The 27194-nt window shown below is 46.4% G+C and overlaps 1 protein-coding gene and 1 pseudogene across 4 annotated transcripts in view; both read left to right on the top strand.

Annotated features, from left to right (window-relative positions):
- Positions 1-27194, top strand: part of st3gal2 (ST3 beta-galactoside alpha-2,3-sialyltransferase 2) — a 468108-nt gene that overhangs the window by 406601 nt on the left and 34313 nt on the right. For all 4 annotated transcript variants that reach the window (XM_070897754.1, XM_070897757.1, XM_070897756.1 and 1 more), the window contains one exon: positions 11777-11956. In XM_070897754.1, coding sequence (XP_070753855.1) covers positions 11777-11956 — 180 coding nt within the window. The remainder of the gene's footprint in view (positions 1-11776; positions 11957-27194) is intronic.
- LOC139279039 (cytochrome c oxidase subunit 1-like) lies at positions 18842-21518 on the top strand (annotated as a pseudogene).

Raw genomic sequence — 27194 nt, 5'->3', positions numbered from 1 at the left:
TATGACTTTAGATAGACAGAGCAAATACAATTTAGAAATTGATAGCAGCCAGTAGCATCTCAAAAGCTGTTTTTATATGTTTTTCATTTGGATTCCAGAGGCCAATCGTCCATAGCCCAGTGCAGACTCATGACCAAGGTAACACTGGGTATACGCGTTGCCAGACTATGGAACACTGAATTAACAGCGGGCAATGATTGATGAATGTGTTAATTTTTTGTATATTATACTTGCAAATAAATCTGACTCCAAGTTTTAACCTGAACATAATGATCTGACAGTGTGGTATTTAATACCATTTGGAAAAGACAAATACACAGAAGCAGTAGATATATAGCAAGATAGTAAACAAATATATTAACCTTACACCATGGCCTAGAAATTGGGCAATGCCGGAAACCTGCTGGTAACTTTGGCGGCCAAGGATAATGCCCAAAGGCCAAGAGAACGCAGGCAGTACCAGCATTTTAGTATTGCCTGCTCATTAACATCAGCGTGGCGGTGATTTTCTAGTGCAACATGCTCTTTGCAGCGCTAATCTCAGAAGGAGGCAAAAGGTCGCCTTTGACTCCCGCTCACAGTGTAGGGGAGCAGATAAGAAAGGAGCGACACCAACAGTTGCCGTACATGCTCCAAAAATATTAGCAGACACCTGATGTTTGTTGATTTTTTAATTGTTTATGACATCAATGCAGATAAAATAGATCTTATCACAGATCATCTTCAGTCGTTGCAATGGAGTTCACCCATTGATTGATTGGTAAAATCATATGGTCGATCTGCATTATATAATTCATGAAGGCTCAATACTTACATGAAATTATTCTTAGATAATACGTATCCTGAAATGCTGGCTCATTGCATATATTTCCCCATATAATAAACGAGTAACTCAAATGCCTATATTCCCTGTTGTGTTGCAAAGCCTGAGAGGTGCATGACTGCAAATGTAATTCCCAATAGTGAATCCTGTGGTGTCTGCTCATTTATTAAAGGGTTTAAGAGAAATACTTGGATAAATATCTAATCTGGGAACAGGTCCAGTAGAGTCTCATCATTAGGTTCAATTATTCTTCTGTGCCTAACGGGGCCCGTTGATTATCTGGGCCTATCCATCTGAAATCCAACTGTGAGGCTTGTCATATAATACAGTCTGAATCTACCCCCACCAGTCGCCAATGTATTGCGATCATGTTTGGTTTTCAGTTTAGGCAGCTGGAATCATACTATTGACCTGTATCAATAAATGGAATTACATTTAAGTACCAAGAGCTGCATCAATGGAAGTGTGTGTGAATTTCAGTGCGAGTGTTATGTTTTTTGCAGGCGTCAAACAACAACTGCTATTTAGGTTCAGTTGTTGAGTCGAGTATTGATAGAAAATGGATGTGTTTTTGTTGAGGGATGAAATTACTGACTGACCCACAAACCCGTAAGCTGCCAGAAAATGCAACCCCCCTCGCCACTGATGGGGAAATAATGGAAGTTTAAAAAGAAGAACCTTGGCAAAGGAAGGGTTTGAAGTTCTGGCATCTATCCTCATAGGTCCTGTCAGACTCCTCATGGCCATTAACGCTGCTGAAAGCCCTTTTAGTGGCAGCTCTCACTGGTGTGATTTAGCGCAGGCATCAATATGAGCAGATAATTCCAAAATGGATGAGCCGGCATCAACTTGGCCTTGCAAGCTGATTGGCGCCACGCTCCACCTTGTTAAAATACTCTCGCCGATAGCATGCAATGGCAGTGCTGCCGACCTGCCGAAAATGGCAGCTGCTGCAGGACCCACCTCCAGCTGGCAGAAGGGCGATTGCCGCCACTTTTTCCCCTGGACCTGACGGTCTGCATCCTAGGGTCTTAAAAAAACTGGCTGCGGAGATAGTGGATGCATTGGTTGTAATCTACCAAAATTCCCTGGATTCTGGAGAGGTCCCAGCGGATTGGAAAACCGCAAATGTAAAGCCCTTATTGGGAAAATGCTGGAGTCCATAAGTAGCAGGACATTTAAAAAATTATAATACAGTCAGGCAACATCAGCATGGTTTTATGAAAAATAAATCATGCTTGACAAATTTGATGGAATTCTTTGAGGATATAAGGAGCAGGGTGGATAAAGGGGAACCAGTAGATGTCGTGAATTTGGATTTCCAGAAGGCATTCGATATGGTGCCGCATAAAAGGTTACTGCACAAGATAAGAGCTCACAGGATTGGGGGTAATATATTAGCATGGATAACTAACAAAAAACAGAGAGTGGGGATAAATGGGTCATTTTCAGGTTGGCAAACTGTAACTAGTGGGGTGCCACAGGGATCAATGCTGGGGTCTCAACTATTTACAATCTATATTAATGACTTGGATGAAGAGACCGAGTGTAATGTAGCCAAATTTGCTGATGATGCGAAGATAGGTGGGAAAGTAAGTTGTGAGGAGGATTCAAATAATCTGCAAAGGGATATAGACAGGTTAAGTGAGTGGGCAAAAATTTGGCAGGTGGAGTATAATGTGGGAAAATGTGAGGTTATCCACTTTGGTAGGAAACATAAAAAAGCAAATTATTATTTAAATAGGGAGAGATTACAAAATGCTGAGGTACAGAGGAACCTGGGGGTCCTTGTGCATGAAACACAAAAAGTTAGCATGCAGGTACAGCAAGTAATTAGGGAAGCAAATGAAATGTTGGCCTTGATTGCAAAGAAGATGTAGTATAAAGGTAGGGAAGTCTTGCTACAACTGTGCAGGGTGTTGGATGTTAGTGAGACCACACCCGGAGTACTGCGTACAGTTTTGGTCTCCTTATTTAAGGAAGGGTATACTTGCATTGGAGGCAGTTCAGAGAAGGTTCACGAGTTTGATTCCTGAGATGAAGGGGTTGTCTTATGAAGAAAGGTTGAGCAGGTTGGGCCTGTACTCATTGAAGCTTAGAAGAAAAAGAGATGATCTTATTGAAACGTATAAGTTTCTGAGAGAGCTTGAGAGGATGTTTCCCCTCGTGGGGGAATCTAGAACTAGGGGGCATAGTTTCAGAATAAGGGGTCACCCATTTAAAATGGAAATGAGGAGGAATTTCTTCTCTCAGAGGGTCATGAATCTTTGGAATTCTCTACCCCAGAGAGCTGTGGAGGCTGGGTCATTGAATATATTTAAGCTGAAGATAGCCAGATTTTTGAACGATAGGGGAGTCAAGGGTTATGGGGAGCGGGGGAAGTGGAGTTGAGGCCAAGATCAGATCAGCCATGATCTTATTGAATGGCGGAACAGGCTTGAGGGACCAAATGGCATACTCCTGTCCTATTTCTTAAGTTCTTATTTCATGGTGGTAACAGATATCGCAAACCACCTGAATTTCTAGGCCCAGATGTTTTAAAACAAGAGACAGCTGAATATCCTGTGGCTTTCTTCAGTAGCCTCTCACTGAGCCTCTGGACATCATGTGGGAAGGGTCCTTGCACAGAGCCTTTGTTCATTTCCTCACTTGTTGGGTATCCCACATTGTCTCTGCTACTACAACCACAACAACTTACATTTCTAGAGCGCATTTAATGTAGCAAAACTTCCTAAGGTGCTCAACATGAGTGATATCAATAAAAACATTTTTGACACCGAGCCACAGACAGATGACCAAAAGCTTGGTTTTAAGGAGCGTCTTAAAAGAGGAGAGAGAGGCGGAGAGGTTTAGGGAGGGAATCCCAGAGCTTAGGGCCAAGGCAGCTGAAGGCACGAACGTCAATGGTAAGGAGAATAAAATCGAGGATGTGCAAGAGGCCAGAATTAGAGGAGCGCAGAGATCACAAATGCTTGTAGGGCTGGAGGAGGTTACAGGCGAGATCATGGAGGGTTTTGAAAACATGAATGAGAATCTTAAAATTGAGGTGTTGTTGGACTGAGAGCCAGTGAAAGTCAGCAAGCACAGGGATGATAGGTGAACGAGACTTGGAGAGAGTTAAGATACGGGCAGCAGAGTTTTGAAAGAGCACAAGTTTATGTAGGGTATGTCATGTATGTAACCACAATGTAACACCACTGTATTACTGTATACACTCAACCTAGATGCACACCTTGACCACAAGGGGTGAACTTGTGGGAGACACTCCTTACCTGATCACACAGGTATAAAAAGTGAAGTCCCACGCAAGGTCATCGTCTTTGGAGTCCTGTGAATAAAGAGTTAAGGTCATAGAGTGACCTTGTCCCCAGAATGTGCCTCGTGTGGTTTCATACTGTAGAGTAAGGACTTTATATTGGTGACGAGAAACGGGAATTCACAACCCACGAGAATGGTCACCGGTAGCACAGAGGAACGGTACTGTATTGGGGAAGACTGGGACAATTTTGTTGAGAGGCTTCAGCAAAGCTTTGTTACGAAAGAATGGCTGGGGGATGCAGCGGCCGACAAGCAAAGGGCTCATTTTTGACCAGCTGCGGATCAAAGACTTACGCGCTGATGAAGGACTTACTAGCACCCGAAAAGCCGGCGGACAAACCTTTGAAGAACTTAGCAAATTGATTGGGGAGCACCTCAAACCGGCGAGTAGCATACATATGGCCCGACACAGATTCTACACACACCGACGTCATGAAGGACAGAGCATGCCGGACTTCGTAGCGGACCTCCGGCATTTGGCCAGCATCTGTAAGTTCACAGACGCCTGCAGGGGGGAGATGCTAAGGGACTTCTTTATCGAGGGCATCGGACATGCGGGAATTTTCCGCAAATTAATTGAGACCAAGGATTTGACCTTGGAAGCGGCGGCATTGATAGCTCAGACTTTCATGGCGGGGAAGAAGAGACGAAAATAATATACGCGTGCAATTCTGCCTCTAACGCGGCGATGGATCAGGGAGTCAACATCATCAATACGACTCAGAGTCCCGCAGGCAGGCAGGGGCAGTCTGATACTCCCCAGGCAGCAATAGACCCCAGAGTAGGACTTCAACAGAGACAATGGCAGGCTGAACGGACATTCACGCCATCACAGTGGACAATGTGGCCCGGGATGGGGCCATTGACACCCACTAATAGGGTACTTAAGAGCAGTCAAAGGGACAGTCAGCGCGGAATGCCTGGCCATAGTCCCTTTATTCCCAACAATGGAAACTTTAACTCATGCTGGAGGTGTGGGGGAAAACACTCAGCTAGATCTTGCAGATTTCAACAGTTTATCTGCAGGAACTGCAATCTCAGTGGCCACTAGCTCGAATGTGCAGGAAGTCTGCAACCAGACTAATATATGAGGCGGATGGACCAGAAGAGGGTTCCTTGAGGCAGGATGACTTTTGGGGCAAATCGACGGACGCCGAGGTTCAGCGGGTCCATGTGGTGAACATTCACAGTTCATACACCAAAACGCCACCAATGATGATGAGGGTTTTATTAAACGATATCCCAGTACGCATGGAGCTGGACACTGGGGCCATGACTACTCATGGGCGTTCAGCAATTTGAGAAGCTATGGCCACTTAAAGCCAGTAGACCCAAATTAGCATGTATTGAGACACAATTACGGACTTACACTAAAGAAATCATTCCGGTGCTAGGCAGTGCAATGTTGGCTGTCACACACAATGAGTTAGTGAATCGGCTGCCGCTCTGGATTGTCCCGGGCAATGGTCGCGCACTGTTGGGGAGGAGTTGGTTAACCGAGATGAATTGGAAATGGGGGGATGTTCACGCAATGTCATCTGTGGAGCGAAGTTCGTGCTCACAAGTCCTACAACAATTCGATTCACTCTTCCAAGCTGGCGTCGGGACTTTCAAAGGCACTAAAGTCGTGATACACATCACCCCGGAGGCCAGGCCAGTGCACCACAAAGCTAGAGCGGTGCCGTATGTGATGTGGGAAAGATCGAGAGCGAATTGGACCGGCTGTTGAGAGAGGGCATCAACTCGCCTGTTGAATTCAGCGACTGGGCGAGCCCCATCGTTCCCGTCCTAAAAGCGGATGGCTCTGTCAGGATCTGTGGCGACTACAAGGCCATCATCAATCGGGTGTCCCTACAAGATCAATACCCGCTCCCGAGAGCGGAGGACCTCTTCGCCACGCTGGCAGGCGGCAAGCTGTTCACCAAGTTGGACCTCACTTCAGCCTATATGACCCAGGAACTGGCCGACGAATCTAAACTACTGACCACCATCACCACGCACAAGGGACTGTTCGTTTATAACAGGTGCCCGTTTGGCATTCGATCAGCGGCCGCGATTTTTCCGTTCCTGGAACGATCGTATTCCAGTACGACATCCTCATCACGGGTCAAAACATCGAGGAACACCTCCACAACCTGGAGGAGGTGCTACGCCAACTGAACCGGGTAGGCCTGCGACTCAAGAAGTCTAAATGTGTGTTCTTAGCTCCTGAGGTTGAGTTTCTGGGCAGGAGGGTTGCGGTAGATGGGATTCGGCCCACCGAATCCAAAACAGAGGTGATTCGACGAGCACTCAGGCCCTGCAACACATCGGAGTTGCGTTCATTCCTGGGACTGTTGAACTATTTCGGGAACTTTCTGCCGAACTTCTGCACATTGTTGGAGCCGCTATACATGCTCCTGCGTAAGGGTTGCGATTGGTTTTGGGGGGACTGTCAGGAACGGGCTTTTGATCGGGCGCGAAACCTACTTTGTTCAAACAAGCTGTTGACCCTGTACGACCCCTGTAGAAAATTGGTTCTGACATGTGATGTATCGTCCTATGGGGTTGGGTGCGTGTTGCAGCAGGGCAATGCTGAGGGTCAACTACAACCTGTGGCTTATGCCTCCAGGTCGCGCTCTCAAGCAGGACGGGGATATGGGATGGTCGAGAAGGAAGCGCTTGCATGTTTCTATGGTGTAAAAAAAATGCATCAGTACCTCTTTGGTAGGAAGTTTGAATTAGAGACGGACCACAAGCCATTAATATCCCTGTTGTCAGAAGCAAGGCTATCAATGCCAACTCGCATACAGCGATGGGCTCTCACGCTGGCTGCTTATGACTACTCCATCCGGCACCGGCCCGGCACTGAAAATTGCGCTGACGCGCTCAGCAGGCTTCCACTGGCCACCACTGAGAGGGCAGCAGAGCAAAGCGCCAGATGGTCATGGCTGTCGATACCTTTGAAAGCGCAGGCTCCCCCATCATAGCCCGCCAGATCAAAACCTGGACAAACAGAGATCCCCTCCTATCCCTGGTTAAGAAATGTGTCCTGACTGGGGATTGGGCTCCCGCACACGGAGCATGCCCTTAGGAGGTCTGACCGTTCCACAGACAGATGGATGAGCTCTCCATCCAAGCCGACTGCCTACTATGGGGCAGCCGGGTAGTTATGCCCCAGAAGGGCAGGGAGACATTCATCAGGGAACTCCACAGCGAGTACCCAGGCATTGTGCTGATGAAGGCCATTGCCCGGTCACACGTTTGGTGGCCTGGAATTGATTCAGACCTGGAACACTGTGTTCGCAGATGCACGATGTGTGCCCAGCTGGGTAATGACCCCAGGGAGGCCCCGCTCAGCCCATGGCCCTGGCCCACCAGGCCATGGTCACGCATTCATGTTGACTACACGGGCCCGTTCATGGGAAAGATGTTCCTTATTGTGGTAGATGCGTACTCGAAATGGATCGAGTGCATCATTCTGAATTCATGCACGTCACCCACCACCGTGGAAAGCCTACATGCGATCTTTGCAATCCATGGCTTGCCGGACATCCTGGTTAGTGATAATGGCCCATGTTTCACAAGCTACGAATTCCAAGAGTTTATGTCGGGCAATGGCATCAACCACGTCAGGACTGCGCCGTTCAAGCCGGCCTCCAATGGCCAGGCGGAACGTGCGGTCGAAATCATTAAGCAAGGTATGCTCAGGATTCAAGGACCCTCCCTACAATGCCGTCTATCGCGACTCCTGCTGGCCTATAGATCCCGACCGCACTCGCTCACGGGGGTCCCGCCCGCAGAGCTACCAATGAAACGGATACTCAAAATTCGGTTGTGCCTCATTCACCCAGTCCTGACCGACATAGTTGAGGGCAAGCGCAAGTCACAAAACAAATACCATGACCGTAATTCGAGGGGGAGATGTATAGAAATAAATGATCCTGTATTCGTCCTCAAGCACGCCATGGGACCCAAATGGCTTGAGGGCACTGCAATTGACAAAGAGGGGAATAGGGTCATCGTGGTAAAACTCAACAATGGTCAGAAATGCCGTAAGCATCTGGACCAAGTAAAAAAAAGGTTCAGCATCGACACAGAGGAACCTGAAGAAGACCATGAGATGGAGCTCACAACACCGCCAGTGAACGAGCAACAAGAGCAATCAGAAGAATGCACAGTCCCTGCGGTCAGCCCGGACAGGCCGGAATCACCACAGGTGACAGACACTCACGTCAGTGTCCAACAACCAGAGTCCCAACTGTGGCGCTCCACGAGGGAGCGTAGACCACCTGAAAGACTAAACCTATGATCCCAATAAGACTTTTGGGGGGGAGGGGGGGTGATGTCATGTATGTAACCACAATGTAACACCACTGTATTACTGTATACACTCAACCTAGATGCACACCTTGACCACAAGGGGTGAACTTGTGGGAGACACTCCTTACCTGATCACACAGGTATAAAAAGGGAGGTCCCACGCAGGGTCATCGTCTTTGGAGTCCTGTGAATAAAGAGTTAAGGTCACAGAGTGACATTGTCCCCAGAATGTACCTCGTGTGGTTTCATACTGTAGAGTAAGGACTTTACAGGGTAGAAGGTGGGAGACCATACAACAATAAAGGAATAATAGACCAGTTAATGGCCTGTTTCTGTGCTGTAATTTCTATGTCATTCTATGTAATTATTACACTCGTAGAAGATAACTCACTCATGGCAGGTATAAGGGCTCAAATTTCAGTTCATGAGAGACTACTTATGGAAACTGTCCTACTGCAGTGAGCACAAGTTAAAAGTGTTGGTGCAGCAACAAGACACAGACATCAGGTGCAGCAAATAATGAGAGAGCAAACAAGGATGAATCACTCAGAATTTCCTCCCAAGCTGCTGGAAGTGGCAAGCCCTGGCCATTTATCTGTGTTGCTTGACTTGTTTGAGATGTAGCTAAAGCTTGCAGGGAACAGCTCCGGTCGTTACCAATAGCAACGTGTCCCTTTTACGTTGCAGTTGCCAAAGTAGTGATGCCATCGTGCGAGTCTGTTTGCAAAGCTTTAATTAACAGCGTTTCTAAATGAAAAGCGTAACACTAGGGTCCTTTATTTCTATTCCTTGCTTGCGAGTCAAAGTAGTAGAGAATACCTGGGGTGGCAGCTCTGCAGTTCCAACATTTGACTTGCGTGCATCAGCTCGCTGGGTTGAATGCCAGGGCTGCCAGAGAATGGTGTGTGATGTGAGGGGAACATGCAGAGGAGAAGAGAAAATAAAAGGAGGAAGGGAAAAATGGGTTAGGTCCTGGCCAGTTTTGAAGCAGACAGTTATCCCCTGCATAATCAAACAGCCTTTTTACTAATTTCCAATATTTCTATAACTAATAAAACAAAAGTATTCAAAGAACATTAAAAAAACATCATTTTATTTATTGTTGGTACTGTGATTTTTCTCCCGGTGTTACTTGCAGCAGTGTGCTGGAAGTTAATCTTCAATTCCCCTGGAGACTGCCGGGCAATTGTGGAGGGTTAGCAACTCTATTCTGGCTTCTTAATGTTGAAGCATGTGCAATCCAGTTCGCCTTGCATGTCCTCAACAGTGTATCATGAAATGCACCCTTTTGGACTGAGCAATCGGTGGTAGCCCGAAGATGAAAAGGGTTGATCATAGCTTCATCCTCCAGCACAAAGAGGCGCAGGATCCCTTAGTCCCAGTCACAAAAACACTGTTCCAGGCCAAGGTTTGGACACAGAGGGGGTTGGGGGGGGGGGGGGCGCACGCACGCACACGCACACACACACCCCCCACGCGCATACACACACATACACACAAGCACACCCATGTACACACCCACCCACGCGCACGCACACACACACAGACACACACACAGACACACCCACACACACACACCCACGTACACACATACACACACATGTACATACACACACATACTCCCCCCCCACACACACCCCTCCGACACACACACCCCCCCCCCACACATACAAACACCCCACGTACACACATATCCACACACACACGCCCACACATCCACGTATACACACACGTACACACACACACACACACACACATGAACCCACAAGCGATTTCCCAATATTGGGGAGGTAGTGGAAATTTGCAGAATATATAGTAGTGATGATCTAAACCATTGTGGAGAGAACAGAGTACCCAAGAGAGTTTGCACCAGGTCAGTGCGTATAACATTTATAAAGGCTCCCTATTCAAAATCAACAAAGAGCAGCCTTTTCAAGCTCAAAAAGTATCTTTTCAAGATGAGACGTTTCTGTGGAAACTAGGTTATCGCTATTTCTCATAAGGCACAGAAAATTGACAGATTAATGGTTCAGCTGTGCCCCTTTTCACGAAATGCACAGTTTCCTGCCTACTTCAGCAAAGGGTCGTGTTCCTTCCTTCTTCCTCTCTCTTTTCTTTATTTCTGTTGTCAAGGGAACGTGGGCAATTGTCATGTTCAATCCGTGTTTCCTTCAATCTATTATGCACGTATTCTTTCATTCTTATATACTTGAAGGTATAATCATGCTAAACTATAGATTTATCCAATGTAATGTGCATTAATGTTCTAAATAGATACATGTGTGTGAGTCACAAGCTGAAAATTAATCAAGACATTTAAACAAACAATAACAGATACGTCAGCATGAGTTACGGCTGCAATCTAATCAAAATGTTAGGATGGTTTATTTATACAGAATAATAATAAGCACCCAGGAGTGATTGTAGGCTGGAATTTATCTGAGAGGTGTAATGGTTTATATATAGAATAACAGATGCTTGGAATGAGTTACAGGCTGGAATCTAATTGAGGGGTTCACATGGTTTATACATAGAATAATGGATCCCTGGGAGTGAGTTACAGGTTAGGAGGGGGAATAAGGCACACTAAACAACAACAACTTGTGTTTATATAGCAACTTTAACGTAATGAAATGTCCCAAGATGCTTCACAGAAGTATTATGCGATAAATATTTGACATCAAGCCGCATAAGTAGAAATTAGAGCAGATTGGTCAAAGAGATATGTTTTAAGAGCGTCTTGAAGGAGGAAAGAGAGGGAGAGAGGCAGAGAGGTTTAGACAAGGAGTTCCAGAGCTTGGGGCTGAGGCCAACAGAAGGTACGGCCACCAATGGTTGAGTGATTATAATCAGGGATGCTCAGGAGGGCAGAATTAGAGGAGCGTAGACATCTCGGGGGGAGGGGGAGGGGGGATTTGTGGGGCTGGAGGAGATTACAGAGATAGGGAGGAGCGAGGCCATGGAGGGTATTGAAAATAAGGACGGGAGAAGGGAGTAGGTGGGAGGTTTGAAGAATGGTGCAGGAAAGGAATGGGAGAGAGGGGGAGAAGAGGAGAATGAAAGATGAGTGGATGAGTAAGAGCGAGAGAGAAAGGGAGAAGGAGAGAGGAGGGGAGAGGAGGAGAATGTAGGAAGGGCAAGAGGAGGGTGTGAAGGCACTACAGAGTGACTGGGGGCAATCCCTAAACTTGATTCCAAAACAAACTTGGCAGCGAGAAGGTTTATGTCTGAACTATCTTGCTCCACCTTTAGTCTTCCTCTGGCTTATATTCAGAGTTTTGAGACAGGCATTCTAGTTATAATTAGTAAACTCAAAGTGCCCATCTGTTACAGAATGAACCAAGCTCCAACGGTCGGCTTTGAAGCAGATGTAGGCAGCCGCACAACTCACCACTTCATGTACCCTGAGAGTGCAAAAAATCTCCCAGCAAACGTCAGCTTTGTCTTGGTTCCCTTTAAGACTTTGGATCTCCTGTGGATCACCAGTGCCCTGTCAACAGGCGAGATCAGATTGTAAGTATAGCTCTCAACTTTCAGACTTGCTTTTCAGTGTATGTATTTGTACATGTTGTTACTGAGCCTATTTGGGCCGGAATTTTCATGCTGCCGTGCGTGCGGAATTGGAGGTGGGTCAGGAGTAAAATTTGAAAAAAATAGGAGTGCGTCGGGATCCCGCGTCCCCGCGTCTTTAACTCAGGCACATTTGCCAGCGCGGCACAGACACGAACGGCAGAGGCGGGCGACCTCATTGAGCTCATTAATTATCATCATCATAGGCAGACCCTCGAAATCAAGGAAGACTTGCTTCCACTCGGAGACATGGTTCCAGGGTAACCAAGGCTGGGAACTCAACATCCAGGGGTATTCAATATTCAGGAAGGACAGACAGGAAGGAAAAGGAGGTGGTGTAGCGTTACTGGTTAAAGAGGAGATTAACACAATAGTAAGGAAGGGCATTAACGTGGATGATGTGGAATCTATATGGGTAGAGCTGCGAAACACCAAAGGGCAGAAAACGTTAGTGGGAGTTGTGTACAGATCACCAAACAGTAGTAGGGAGATTGGGATGGCATCAAACAGGAAATTAGGGATGCGTGCAATAAAGGTACAGCAGTTATCATGGGTGACTTTAGTCTACATATAGATTGGGCGAACCAAACTGGTAGCAATACTGTGGAGGAGGATTTCCTGGAGTATATAAGGGATGGTTTTCTCGACCAGTATGTCGAGGAACCAACTCGAGAGCAGACCATCCTATACTGGGTCTTGTGTAATGAGAGAAGATTAATTAGCAATCTTGTCGTGCGAGGCCCCTTGGGGAAGAGTGGCCATAATATGGTAGAATTCTTCATTAAGATGGAGAGTGATACAGTTAATTCAGAGACTAGGGTCCTGAACTTAAAAAAAGGTAACTTCGACGATATGAGATGTGAATTGGCTAGGATAGACTGGAGAACGATATTTAAAGGGTTGACGGTGGATCGGCAATGGCAGACATTTAAATATCACATGGATAAACTTCAACATTTGTACATCACTGTGTGACGTAAGAATACAAAAGGGAAGGTGGCTCAACCGTGGCTAACAAAGGAAATTAGGGAAAGTGTTAAATCCAAGGAAGAGACATATAAATTGGCCAGAAAAAACAGCAAACCTGAGGACTGGGAGAAATTTAGAATACAGCAGAGGAGGACAAAGGGTTTAATTAGGAGGGGGAAAATAGAGTACGAGAGTAAGCTTGCAGGGAACATAAAAACTGACTGCAAAAGCTTCTATAGATATGTGAAGAGAAAAAGATTAGTGAAGACTAATGTAGGTCCCTTGCAGTCAGAATCAGGTAAATTCATAATAGGGAACAAGGAAATGGCAGACCAATTGAACAAATACTTTGGTTCTGTCTTCACTAAGGAAGACACAAATAACCTCCAGAAAATACTAGGGGACCGAGGGTCGAGCTACAAGGGGGAACTGAGGGAAATCCTTATTAGTCAGGAAATGGTTTTAGGGAAATTGAAGGGACTGAAGGTCAATAAATCCCCAGGGTCTGATAGTCTGCATCCCAGAGTACTTAAGGAATGGCCCTAGAAATAGTAGATGCATTGGTGGTCATTTTTTAACATTCCATGGACTCTGGATCAGTTCTTACAGATTGGAGGATAGCTAATGTAACCCCACTTTTTAAAAAATGAGAGAGAGAGAAAACAGGGAATTATAGACCAGTTAGCCTTACATCGGTGGTGGGGAAAATGCTGGAATCAATTATTAAAAGATGTAATAGCAGCACATTTGGAAAGCAGTGACAGGATTGGTCCAAGTCAGCATGGATTTATGAAAGGGAAATCATGCTTGACAAATCTTCTAGAGTTTTTTGGGGATGTAACTAGTAGAGTGGATAAGGGAGAACCAGTGGATGTGGTGTATTTGGACTTTCAAAAGACTTTTGACAAGGTCCCACACAAGAGATTAGTGTGCAAAATTAAGGCACATGGTATTGAGTGTAATGTATTGACGTAGATAGAGAACTGGTTGGCAGACAGGAAGCAAAGAGTGGGAATAAGCGGGTCCTTTTCAGAATGGCAGGCAGTGACTAGTGGGGTGCCTCAGAGTTCAGTGCTGGGACCCCAGCTATTTACAATACACATTAATGATTTAGACAAAGGAATTGAATGTAATATCTCCAAGTTTGCAGATGACACTAAGCTGGGTGGTAGTGCGAGCTGCGAGGAGGATGCAGGGAGGTGAGTGGGCAAATGCTTGGCAGATGCAGTATAATGTGGATAAATGTGAGGTTATCCACTTTGGTGTCAAAAACAGGAAGGCAGATTATTATCTGAATGGTGACAGATTAGTAAAAGGGGAGGTGCAACGAGATCTGGGTGTCATGGTTCATCAGTCATTGAAGGTAGGCATGTAGGTACAGCAGGCAGTAAAGAAAACAAATAGCATGCTGGCTTTCATAGCAAGGGGATTTGAGTATAGGAGCAGGGAGGTCTTACTGCAGTTGGTGAGATTACACCTTGAGTATTGTGTGCAGTTTTGGTCTCCTAATCTGAGGAAGGACATGCTTGCTATTGAAGGAGTGCAGCAAAGATTCACCAGACTGATTCCCGGGATAGCAGGACTGACATATGAGGAAAGACTGGATCGGCTAGGCCTATACTCACTGGAATTTAGAAGAATAAGAGGGGATCTCGTAGAAACTTATAAAATTCTGACGGGACTGGACAGGTTAGATGCAGGAAGAATGTTCCCGATGTTGCGGAAGTCCAGAACCAGGGGTCACAGTCTAAAGATAAAGGGTAAGCCATATAGGACCGAGATGAGGAGAAACTTTTTCACCCAGAAAGTTGTGAACCTGTGGAATTCTCTGTCACAGAAAATTGTTGAGTCTAGTTCGTTGGACATATTCAAAAGGGAGTTAGATGTGGCCCTTAGGGCTAAAGGGATCAGGGTGTATGGAGAGAAGGCAGGGGTGGGGTACTGAGGTTGCTTGATCAGCCATGATCATATTGAATGGCGGTGCAGGCGCGAAGGGCCGAATTGCCTGCTCCTGCACCTATTTTCTATGTTTCTATGTTTCACTCTAAAAATGAGTTCTCAGGTGACCAAACAGTCCGATACGGGAATTACAGTCTCTGTTACAGGTGGGATAAACAGTCATTGAAGGAAAGGGTGGGTGGGACTGGTTTGCCGCATGCTCCTTCCACTGCCTGCGCCTGGTTTCTGCATGTTCTCGGCGATGAGACTCGAGGTGCTCAGCGCCCTCCCGGATGCAATTCCTCCACTTAGGGCGGTCTTTGGCCAGGGACTCCCAGGTGTCAGTGGGGATGTTGCATTTTATCAAGGAGGCTTTGAGGGTGTCCTCGAAACACTTCCTCTGCCCACCTTGTGCTCGCTTGCCGTGTAGGAGTTCCGAGTAGAGCGCTTGCTTTGAGAGTCTTGAGTTGGGCATGTGAACAATGTGGCCTGCCCAGCAGAGCTGGTCAAGTGTGGTCAGCGCTTCAATGCTGGGGATGTTGGCCTGGTCGAGGACGCTAACGTTGGTGCGTCTGCCCTCCCAGGGGATTTGCAGGATCTTGCAGAGACATCGTTGGTGGTATTTCTCCAGCGATTTGAGGTGTCGACTGTATATGGTCCATGTCTCTGAGCCATATTGTCAGACCCTTAACAGTATTTTTAACCAGGTCTTTTGAATTTCACTGCATGACCACGGGAATCACGCAGCTCGGGAACCACGTCTGTCAAGCTGAGGCAGAGGCGCAGTAGCCATTGATCGAGGTCATTACTGCAGAACATGGAAAGCAGAATAGATACTCATGCATGACACCTGTTGACTTGCCTAAGGGAAAGACTCTTGCTGAGTGCATTTTGAGTACAGATTTCGGTGTGTACAGTTTGTAAATCTTTTCTGCAAATTTGGAAGCCACTCTCACCTCATTGCCACTATCTATCACACCATTGCCAGATTGCTTCTCTGATCTCTGCTTGACTTGCCATCTAGTACATCAGCATGGGTGCCATTTATACTGTCTCATGTTGGTCCTCAAAATCGGACCAGGATGAGCCCCAACACCAGCAGCACCAACAACAGCATCACCAACCTTCTCCTCAATGACCTGATGCTCCACAGGACACAGAGCATCAGCGCAGGACTGCATTGCTCCAGAGGCGATACCCCCACACAGGGTATACAGGCAGAGGATGAGCTTCCTCAACATGACTAAGCAGCAGTGCCAAAGGAGGCTCAGGCTATCGCACCAGGTCATGACAGACAATTGCAGCTTGCTGGAGCAAGACCTGCAGCGCAGAGGACATGGTGGACATGCCTTGGTGGATGCTGTCACAGTCACCAGCGCCTCAACTTCTTCACCTCAGGCTCCTTCCAGGAATCTGCAACAGACATTTGCGACATCTCGCAATCGGCTGCCAACAGATGCATCATACAGGTCACTGATGATATGTTTGACAAGTCAGCTAATTATATCAACTTTGACACTGATAACACCAGTGTTACCGAGCGGGCGCTTGGCTTTGCGGCTCTGGCTGACTTCCCACTGGTGCAGGGTATCATCGACTGCACACATGTGGCCATCAGGGCACCCCCCCACATCACCCAGGAGTCTTTGTCAACCACAAGGGTTTCCACTCCCTCAATGTACAACCATAGAAAGATCATCATGTACGTAAGCCAAATTCCATGGCAGCTATCATGACTCTTTCGTCCTGTGCCAGTCCACCCTCCCTCAGCTCTTCGCACCACCAAACATACTTACCGGCTGGCTGCCTGGAGACAAGGGCTATCCACTGAAGACACTCTTGAGGAGGCCGAGGAGCGTTATAATGAAAGCCACATGTCCACCAGATGCGTCACAGAGCAAACAATAGGCATGTTGAAAATGCTCTTCAGATGCCTTGACAGATCTGGAGGAACTCTTCAGTACAAGGTCTCCAGAATCATCGTCGTCTGCTGCACGCTGCTCAACATAGAGCAGCAACGAGGATTAGCAGTGAGGAGCAAGGCGCAGAGTGCACACCCTCTTCGGAGAAGAGGAGCATCAGCTGGAAGACGAGGAGCAGGAGGAACCTGAGGTCCAGATGCCAGCAGCACCCGAGCACATTGCTGTCCAGGAGGCCAGGAATGGCTCACCATGGCCAGATTTACATAATTTCCTGCATTACACCCATATATCTGCCACATGCTGTGTCAGGTTCCCATCCCCCCAACAACACCATAAAGCATCCCTGCAATGACCAAGCCATTCCTTTCACACTGACCAATGCTGGAGGTAACGTTATGTCTCACAATTCACTCCAACTCACTAAGCACTTCTAAAGTAGCAGACAAAAATGGACATGAAAGTGGTGAAAATAAATAGTTTTATATGTGATATAACAGAACCTTAGCACTTCTTTAGCATTTCTTTAAACACACATGTGCTTACCCTTGTGCATCTACTTCTGTCTCTTTTTTCTCTTATGCATGCGTTTACGAGGTGCAACCCCTGTGGCTTCGGCAGAGGTAGAGACAGCCTGATCACTTCCCTGCTGTGACTACTTTTGGTGCACGTCCTCTGGGTTTTAGAGCCTGTGATGGCCCCGCCAAAGTCTGCTCCTCCTGCAACTGTGCAGGGGCAGACTCGGCCATCGCGATCCGAGGAAGCATCTGGGGCTCTGACTGAGGGGGAGGCAACGGGGGAGAAGTGTGAATGCTTTGAGAGGAGCCCACACTTATATGTCCCCTCTCACCATCATCCTCTCATGGGCCACCTGCACATCCCTGCTTGCATGCAGCTGGAGAGCACCTTGCTGCACAGCAGTGGGGCCATGAGGACCCAAGTCTATGTTGGCATCCCTCCTAGACAGGTCTATGAGCCTCTGCCATCTGTTCTCCATAGATAGCATGTGCTCATGTGAGTGGTGCATTACCTGTTCCATACAGGTGGCCATCCTTTCCATAGAAGAGCCTACCATCACCTGTGACATTTGCAGACATCGCAGCCACAAAACCTGTCACAGCCTCCTACACTTTTCCTGCACCTCCAGGATCGCCCTCTTTTTCAATGGCCCCCGAGGTTCAGCATCTGCATGCAGCTGAGCTTGAGAGCGTTTTGCACCCTCCGGCGAGGAGTCTCCACTGCTGTCCCTGTCTCCACCATCTCCTCTTCCTCATTTGTGACTTGTGAGATACCAGGTGACACCACTACTCTCTCGCTTAGGACCCATCGAGGTGTGGTTATCTGCGCTGGTGCTGGGTGTGGTCTGGTGACGGTGCACCCTCAGAGGCTGGAGGCTCCTCTGAGGAGTCGACTCTTTCTTCCGCCTGGACAGAGGAGATGCTCGCGATGAACCTGTGGGAGAGTAAAGAGATGATTGACAAATGTTACATTAAGAATGAGAAGCGATACCATTATGCACATGATGAACATTCACTGGCTGCTGACATCAGTCACCATATGAGTGACTACTGTATGCCATGTGGCTGTATGTAATTCTGTCACCAGGTTGCTGAAAGGTCCCCCTCCATCTCCCACCACCAGCTACTCCACAACTCCTGAGACTTCCAAGGCAACCTCCTCTGCTGCTGTCAAAGTGGCGAAGGATGGAGGGCCACCTCCGGTTCTCTCCCTCACATGAGCACATGCTATCTATGGAGAACAGATGGCAGAGGCTCATAGACCTCCTGTCTAGGAGGGATGCCAACATAGACTTGGGTCCTCATGGCCCCACTGCTGTGCAGCAAGGTGCTCTCCAGCTGCATGCAAGCAGGGATGTGCAAGTGGCCCATGAGAGGATGATGGTGAGAGGGGACATATATGTGTGGGCTCCTCTCAAAGCATTCACACTTCTCCCCCGTTGCCTCCCCCTCAGTCAGAGCCCCAGATGCTTCCTCGGATCGCGATGGCCGAGTCTGCCCCTGCACAGTTGCAGGAGGAGCAGACTTTGGCGGGGCCATCACAGGCTCTAAAACCCAGAGAACGTCCACCAAAAGTAGTCACAGCAGGGAAGTGATCAGGCTGTCTCTACCTCTGCAAGGAGAGAAAGAAGAGAAGTTTGAGTGAGAGTGATGGCATAAGTGTAAGGAATGTGTAGATCAGATCTTTAGAGGTTGACTATGAGGAAGTGGGATGCCAATGCCAAAGTGCCAATGCAAAGTGCCCGCCTTGTGTTATGATTGGTATGATTGCATTAGGATGAAGGTGAGTGTGAGGGGTGGCTTGGGAAGGGAAGAGTGATGGGGATGTGATGACAGGCACAGCAGGATGAATTTGTTGTGGCTTTGCACTCGCCTTTCCTGATCTCATGAGATCATTGATGCGCTTCTGGCACTGCACCCAGGTCCTCCTCACCACCTCCCTGCTGTTGACCTCCTCTGCTATTTGGAGCCAGGCTCTTTTAGTCTCCTGGGGAAGTTTCTTCCACTCATCAGCAGGGAAGAGGACGTCCCTGTGTGCTGTGACTCCCTCCACAAGAATATATAGGGAGTCATCTGAAAACCTGGGTGCAGCCTCTGTCTTTGTGACGCCGTCTATGCAAGGCTGAGTACTAGCCAGATGTTGTTATGAACTGCCTACACACCCCGAGATGAACCTTCAAATGCAATATAGCCCATGCTGCTTTAAATATCTGGCTGGACATTAGTGCCGTCATCAGACCTGCACCATTTTATAGGGGCGGATAACCTGCAGGCCTGCCTTAATGGGCGTCATTAAGGGAAAGTCGCTCTGAGGAGCGGGATGAAAAGAACAACAAGCTTCTGATCCGCCACACTGAGCGTCCTCACCCAACCCGCTCAGGTAATGAAAATGCCGGCCTTGGTCTCCGAGTACCAAAGCTCTATACACCAACCATTGCCATTACCAGCGACAGACTTGTGTCAGTATTTCACCATAATGGTATGTATCTCAAAGTGCTCTCTCCAGACACAACTCCAGTTTAGAGGATGAAAACTAGTACTGATAATTAGATATTAACTCAAGGGGTCAGAGTGTAAGTGTTAAGCCAATTGTTTAAGCATTGCTGCCTTTGCCTGACTTTTCTTACCAGGTCCACTCGACCTGGAGTTTTACAGGGTAGATCAAGTGAACCTGACCTGAAACTGGCAGCAGCTTCATTAAATTATTGGCCCAGAATTTCCTGGAGACTTGTGCCAATGTAATGGGGCATCTACGTCATAGGGCACTTTGAACAGCACAAAGAGGAACTTATGGATTAGGTGACTTGCGCCACACCATAATTTCCTGATATTTTTGCACTGCTCCGCTGTTACCTCACCTAGTGATTATGAGAGCTCCGCCCCATTAAAAGCAACAGTAATCCTGAATTAACACTATTTCTATGTCTGTTGACATTTAAACTTAAAATTAATAGTGGGCCCTTGGTAACCTGGCAGCAGCCTGATTTATTGCTCTGAAACCATTCTCCTTTTATACATATTTCCAGTGCCCGAACAAATTATTTATAATCGGTTTCAGCAATAGGACTTGAGTCGGAAGCATGTCATCTGTAGCTAGAAAGCAGCGCTCAGCTTGTGCTCAGAGGGGCAATTAAAAACATTAATGTTTGCTTTATCTAATGATTTCAGCACCTGTGTTTGATCTTTGGTGCATGGGCAGGAATAGTGAGTGTAGCCCTGAGCCTGCTGATTCGTGTGGAATTACATCAACGAGGAACACTGCTGCAAAATGTTCAGATCTATACTGTGACTGTAATTGAAGCTCCAAACATTGCCTTTCCACGAATGAACGACATACACTTATGACTTCTTCCATCCTCTGCTTTTAGTATTGATAGCTTCTGCCGGAGTAGAAGCTGGAGCAGTGGCTGGCTGATCTGTTGCCTCATCGTCCTGATGGATCATCCGTGGATTTGACTGTTTTCTCCCTTCACTTAGCTAGGGTTTCCTCTATCTTGGCTTCTATTAATTTTATTACAGCCATTATTAATATGACACTGCCAGATATTTGCTAATACCAGACTCCTTTTTTTGTCTGATCAGTGCTTGTATCTGCCGGTCTTCTTTGTACTTACTGCAGGAAATACTATATTATCAGCTGACCAATACTTAAACAAACGTTCTTTGACCCAGCAAGAGATGGAGGCCCTATTCTTCATCAACATCTATTCTGATTTGCCTGGTTTATAATTTAATTCTACCTGGCTTCAGTGTGATTTCCTATGTAGTAGCCTATTACTCAGGTAGAGACGGACCTTTTCCTTTTGGCTATATAACAATAGGTTGAGCAATAATAGCAATTAACCTGCCGGCTTTAGTGTGTAAGCTCATCACCTATTTACAGCAGGGACAGCTGTAGTTACTCCAGCCTGCTGTACCTGGCAGCAATAATTATTGCTATCCTTTCAGGTGTGAAAACCTTTAGCAATTCTCCAGTGGTTGAATTAAATGAGAAACTCCACTTTGAGCTCTTGGCTTTATCTTCTTATTTACAGTAGAATGTCTAACAAGAATTGTCTTGACTAATTCCTCCCTTGATCCCTATTATATAGTAGCCCACTTTCATCATGTATCATCAAAAGGAGAGCAGTATTTGCCATTATAGCATGTATAGTTCACTAACTCAAGGTTACACATTCCACAGCTCCTGAACTCAAACACACTTCCGAGTAATATTTATGGGGATAAGTCTGACCTTTCCCCAAAACTTCCTTGGCCTTGCTGATATGCCAAGATGTTATTCAGACTACCCAGAAGCATATGCTCACAGAAATAGTTTTTCAATTGGCTCATTAATTATTATTTATTCTTATCTATTTTCTTAATCTCGAGAGGCTAGGAACTGTGAAGGGGCAAATTATTTGGGTGTCCAAATAATTTACTAAATTACTAAAATGCTGCCTTTGTTTCATATCCCTTCATATCCTTGCCTAACAAAAATCTATCAATCTTGGTCTTGAAAGCTTCAATTAACCCAGCATCCACAGCCATTTTTGCTGGGGTGGGGGGAGGGGAGGGAGGGAGGAGAAGAGTTCCATATGCCTACTACCATCTGTGTGAAGAAATGCTTCCTGATTTAACTCCTGAATGGCAAAGCTGTAATTTTAAGATTATGCCCCTTGTGGACTCCCCCACCAGAGGAAATAGTTTTTAGTTATTAATCCTAACTAATCCTTTTCCTCATTTAAACACCTCGGTCAGATCTCCCTTCAATCTTCTATACTCAAAAGAATACAAGCCAAGTTTATGCGACCTGTCCTCATAATTTAACCCTTTGAGCCCCGGTATCATTCTGGTGAAGCTGCGCTCCAGATGTGGCCTGGCCAAGGCACTATACAACTGTAGTATAACTTCCGCCCCTTTGTAGTTCAGTTCCCTTGGAATAAAGGCCATCACTCCATTAGTCTTTTTCAATGCTTTTTGTACCTGTCCATAAGCTTTTATGATTTGTGTACATGGCCTCCCAAATCTCTTTGCGCCTCCACAGTTTCTCACCATTTGGACAATACTCTGATTTGTTGTTCTTGGAAGTAAAGTGGACAACCTCATACTTTCCCTTAACCCACCTCCTTGTCAGTTTCCAGAGTGCCGGGTCTAGCTGCGGTTCACAGACCCGACACCAAGCGACAGGTCAGCCAATTAACATTATTAAGAGGTAGTTTAAAGGTATTTTTAAAAATTTTACCAGGTATTTACCATTTTACAAGTTTTTCAGCAGCTTCCCGCCGCTTGGGCTTCACGTCAGGTAGGTGTGTCGGGTTCTCAATGACTCTCCTTTGCTTTGACTAGTTGATAGCTGCAGAAGCTACCATTTCACAGCAGTTCACTTTCCAATCTCAGAAGCTTAAGCCTTCAGGATTTGGAAGACACTTTTGAGCTGTATGCAGTTGGAAGTGTCTGCAGTGAACTCTCTATCCACTATCACCCTCTTGGAGCAACCTCTCTCACCATTGGCAGATTGCTTCTGTCATCTCAACTTCAGCTGCCATCTATTGCAGCAGCATTGGTGCCCTTGAGAAAATCTCACCTTGGTCCTCAGACTCCTACCACGATCAGCCCCAACACCAACATCACTAAACACACCAGCATCACCACCAACAACACCAAACTTCTCCGTTATCACCTGCACAGAACACAGGGCATCAGCACATGAGCACATTGTTCCCCGGGATGCCAGGGATGGCCTCACGATGGCCACATTTACTTCACTTCACGCTGTACACCCTGACTGCCACCTGATGCACCAGGTTGGCGCCACCCCACACCAGCACCTTAAAGCATCCCTGCAATGCCCAAACCATTTCTTTCACACTCATCAACATTGTGCGGGGTATCGTTATGTCTCACCATTCACTACAACTCACAATGCCACTTCCAAAGGTTCACACGAATCTGTCCAAGAACGCAGAGTGTTTAAAAGAAAGATTTCAAAATTTGACATGACCAGAAACTCTACATGACATTGGCTAAAAGATCCAAGTGCCTACCCTTGTGTGTTGTAAGTTGGTATGATTGGACAAGGATGAGGGTGAGGTGTGGCTAGTGAGATGGGGATGTGATAATGTAGATAGAGAGAGGGGGATGGGTGGAGGTATATGATAAGTTGGTGTGAGTAAGGATGTGCAGGAGTAGGGTAGGGAAGGCAGAGTGATGGAGATGTGATGAGTGGCACAGCAGGATGAGGTTGAGTGTGGCTTTGCAGTAACATTTTGTGATCTACTGAGATCATTGAAAGGTTTGTGCCACTGCAGCCAGCTCCTCCTGACAACATCCCTGCTTGTGCCCTCCTGTGTAATGTGCAATCAGGCTGTGTTGATGTCCTGGGGAGGTCTCTTCCGCCAAATCTCCCTGCGCTGTGATATGGAGGGAGTAATGGGAGAGTCTGAGTGCAGCCGTGCATCTTTGTGCAGCGTTTGCAGCACCTCAATGCTGCAGAACACTGACAGAACAACTTTCAAAATCAATGCGATTGTTAGATCTCTTAATTTTCAGTGAAATGTGAACTTCGGTGATATTTTAACATAATTTTATTCTGGCAGCAGCAACAAGCTTCTGTCTGATTGTCAGTTCCTTTGTCCTTCTGAGAACACATGGCAAAACATGGCTGTACTTATACCTGGCTCAGTTTACAGAAAAGAACGCGCCTTCTTTGACCTTATTGGCTCAATTAATATCCTGTTAACCTTTAATTGGCTCGCTGTCAAAGGTCCTGAAATGTCAAGTTGATTGATGACTTAATGCAATGTGCTGAGTTGCACGTAGAAGCTCTTACTGGGGGGTCTGTGTATTCTCACAGCCTGTCTGCAGCCTGTTTGAATTCTCTATCAATCCCCCCTTTGATTCTTTCACAAACTGAATCATAAAACATCAGGTATCACTGGTTAAACATTCTACAAAATAATTTCATACATGTTAATAGAGTTTTCTTCTAAAATTTGTTGATGTGTTTTGCCACATGTCCGGACTAGTAGCTTCCACACAAATTTACACCAACCCGAATTCCATCGTGGCCACAATGGAAGTCTGATTTTAGTAGGTTAATTAACCTTATTCCAATTTAATCCAAATCAATATCTTAATTCAACCAGTAAACAACCTTCCCTTAAGCATAACATACCCCTGTGCCACGTACATATGGTCTGCTGGGACCTGCAAGGTGTCTCACCTGCGGGACAGCAGCTACAGCCGCCTGGTTGCAACAACATTTAATCAATATAAACAAACAATATAAAAGTAAAATAATTACAATGAATAGAATTAAACCTTCCACCAATGAAGTTCCTATTGAACCTAGCCATTCAGTGGCTCCGCTCCACAAAGCGAATGATGGGGGTTTCTTAAGTTTTTCAACCTCCTTTTGGATATGCTCCGCTAAGTGGGTAATTTCTTTGGAGCTATCTGGGATATATGTGCAACACTCAGTTCCGAGTAGGGCGCAAGTACCTCCCTTTTCAGCCAGGATGTAGTCAAGGGTCTGTCTATTCTGTAGGGCTACTGTGCGGATTGCTACCATTTCTGCATTGATTTTAACTAGGGCCTCTGAAGTATCATTGGCTACTCGTTCCACAACGGATGCCATGTTAATGGATTCCCTTGCCAGTCTGGCGGTCCCATACCTGGGGATCAGAATGGCAAAGAACCTCTCTGTTTCTGTGATAGCTCTCCTAGGACGGTGTAAATGTTCCGACAGTGACTTTATATGATACATATATGGCACAATATAGGCTAAATAGCAGGATCCCATCCAATTCTGGGGCAGCCAAGGGTAGGCCTTGTGGCCACACACCCAATTGGTGCCATTATAGGCAATGAATGTTAGCTGTTTCTTTATCAGCAATAGTCCGGGGCCTTTCCATCTGTTTTATTCAGAATCCCTGTTACGTTAAGAATTCCCACATCGGCCCAGTTTGGACAGTTCCGTGGCTTGATTACATTATAATTCCGGGAGCAGTTACTATACCCCATATTTTGGCCTCCTTTGATGTTTCTAATCAGACAGACCGATTCCCCCGGTCTTCCTATCCCCGTTGTATTAGTGATAACAAAAATGGGGGCCGTTTGGAATTATTGTAGCACGGTTGGTATCCCCCTTCAAAGGTAGTCAGATTGTAACCTGCTGACTTCCATTTATGTGCCCAGTTTTCCGTATCCTGAAACGCATTGCCTCTTTTGTTTTGATTAATTATCCACTCAGCCATTTCCGAGATATTCAAGGAAACTGGTCTCAAGGGAATCCCTCCCTTTGAGTGAATAGGAATAAACACATACCCAACAACTAGAAATGTTACCTTGTTTGGCATAAATGTATGACATATATAAAAAGGTATTTACATGTAATTCCCTTGTTACTCTACTATTTCCCTTTGGTGCAGAGGGTCGGCTAGTAACAAGTAGGCATTTGCCTAGAATACCTACAGTCAGTAATACAGTAAATTTATACATTTTGGCAAAAAGTAATTGTCCTTATCAGATTTCAGCTTCAGTTACGGGTGCTCGTTTAACGTGTGAGGCGTGGATCCAGGCTTTCTTTCCTTGGACTTTAACAGCTGCCGAAGTGGTCAATAACACTTGGTAAGATCCCTCCCACTTGGCACCCAAAGGTTCTTAATGTAACTTTTTCACATAGACCCAGACTCCCGGGATTATGTCGTGTCCTCCTTTGGGTGGATTATCCCAAGCTGCCACGACCTGTCGGGAAACAGAACTAATAGCATTGGTTAGGTTCTGACGGTATGATAACAAAGAGTCACTCATTAAGTGAACATCAGCTTTCCTTAAATCAATAGTTCCTGGCAGCGACATGGGTCTTCCTGTTATAATTTCAAATGGGCTTAGACCTGTAGTTCTGTTTGGGGTTGCCCTAATGCTACATAGCACTATTGGTAGTGCCTGGGGCCATGGTGTTCCTTCTTGGTGATATTTGGCAAGCCGTTGTTTCAGAGTTCGATTCATTCGCTCTATTTGTCCTGATGATTGTGGATGATAAGGACAGTGTAAATCCCACGTAATGTTCAGTAACCTACAGACTTCTTGGCAGACAGCACCTGTGAAGTGTGTTCCCTGATCTGAGTCAATGCTACTCGGGACTCCCCATCGGGGAATATAATCCTTACACAAGACCTTTGCAGTGTGATTGGCTGTGGCTCTTTTAGTTGGGACAGCTTCTACCCATTTAGAGAATCTGTCGACCATGACAAGAATGTTAGTGTATCCTTGGCATGAAGGAAGAGACATATAATCAACCTGCAGATGCTGGAATGGTCCGACAGGGGCAGGGGGCCTCAGTTGGGGCATTACCGTGATGGGTCCAGAATTATTTTTCTGGCAGACCACACAGCGGTCTGCTACCAGCTGGGCATGTTTTTTAAATCCCCGACCCCACCAGCTTTTCTGGAACCGTGCCGTCATCTGTTGTGAGGCCAAGCGTCCCCACGAGTGGATCTGTTGGGCTAAAAAAGGCATAAGCGCTTGTGGCACGACTGGCTTGTCGGTAACTCTTTGTCTCCAGACACCATCTTCGCATAGTTTAATTCTTGCCTCAATCCATGTCCATTTTTCCTCTCGGGAGCACTCGCCTTGCATTATTTGAAGGTCTCGTGTCAGAGTCCTGAGTGCTTTCAATCTGCACATCTGTGTTGGTTCTTCTGGGGGAGCGCCCTGTGAGGCGGCATCTTTAGCTGTCTGGTCGGCTAGGGCATTTCCCTGTGCTTCTGTGGTATTTTCCTTGGTATGGGCCTTACACTTCAGGATGGACACTTCCTGAGGTAATTGTATGGCCTCTAGTAAGTCTCGGACTTC

This window comes from Pristiophorus japonicus, chromosome 13, assembly GCF_044704955.1.
Source record: "Pristiophorus japonicus isolate sPriJap1 chromosome 13, sPriJap1.hap1, whole genome shotgun sequence".
In the NCBI taxonomy this organism is placed as follows: Eukaryota; Metazoa; Chordata; class Chondrichthyes; family Pristiophoridae; genus Pristiophorus; species Pristiophorus japonicus.
Note: the sequence above shows the minus strand (reverse complement) of the source record. Positions and strands in the feature narration are given on the sequence as shown.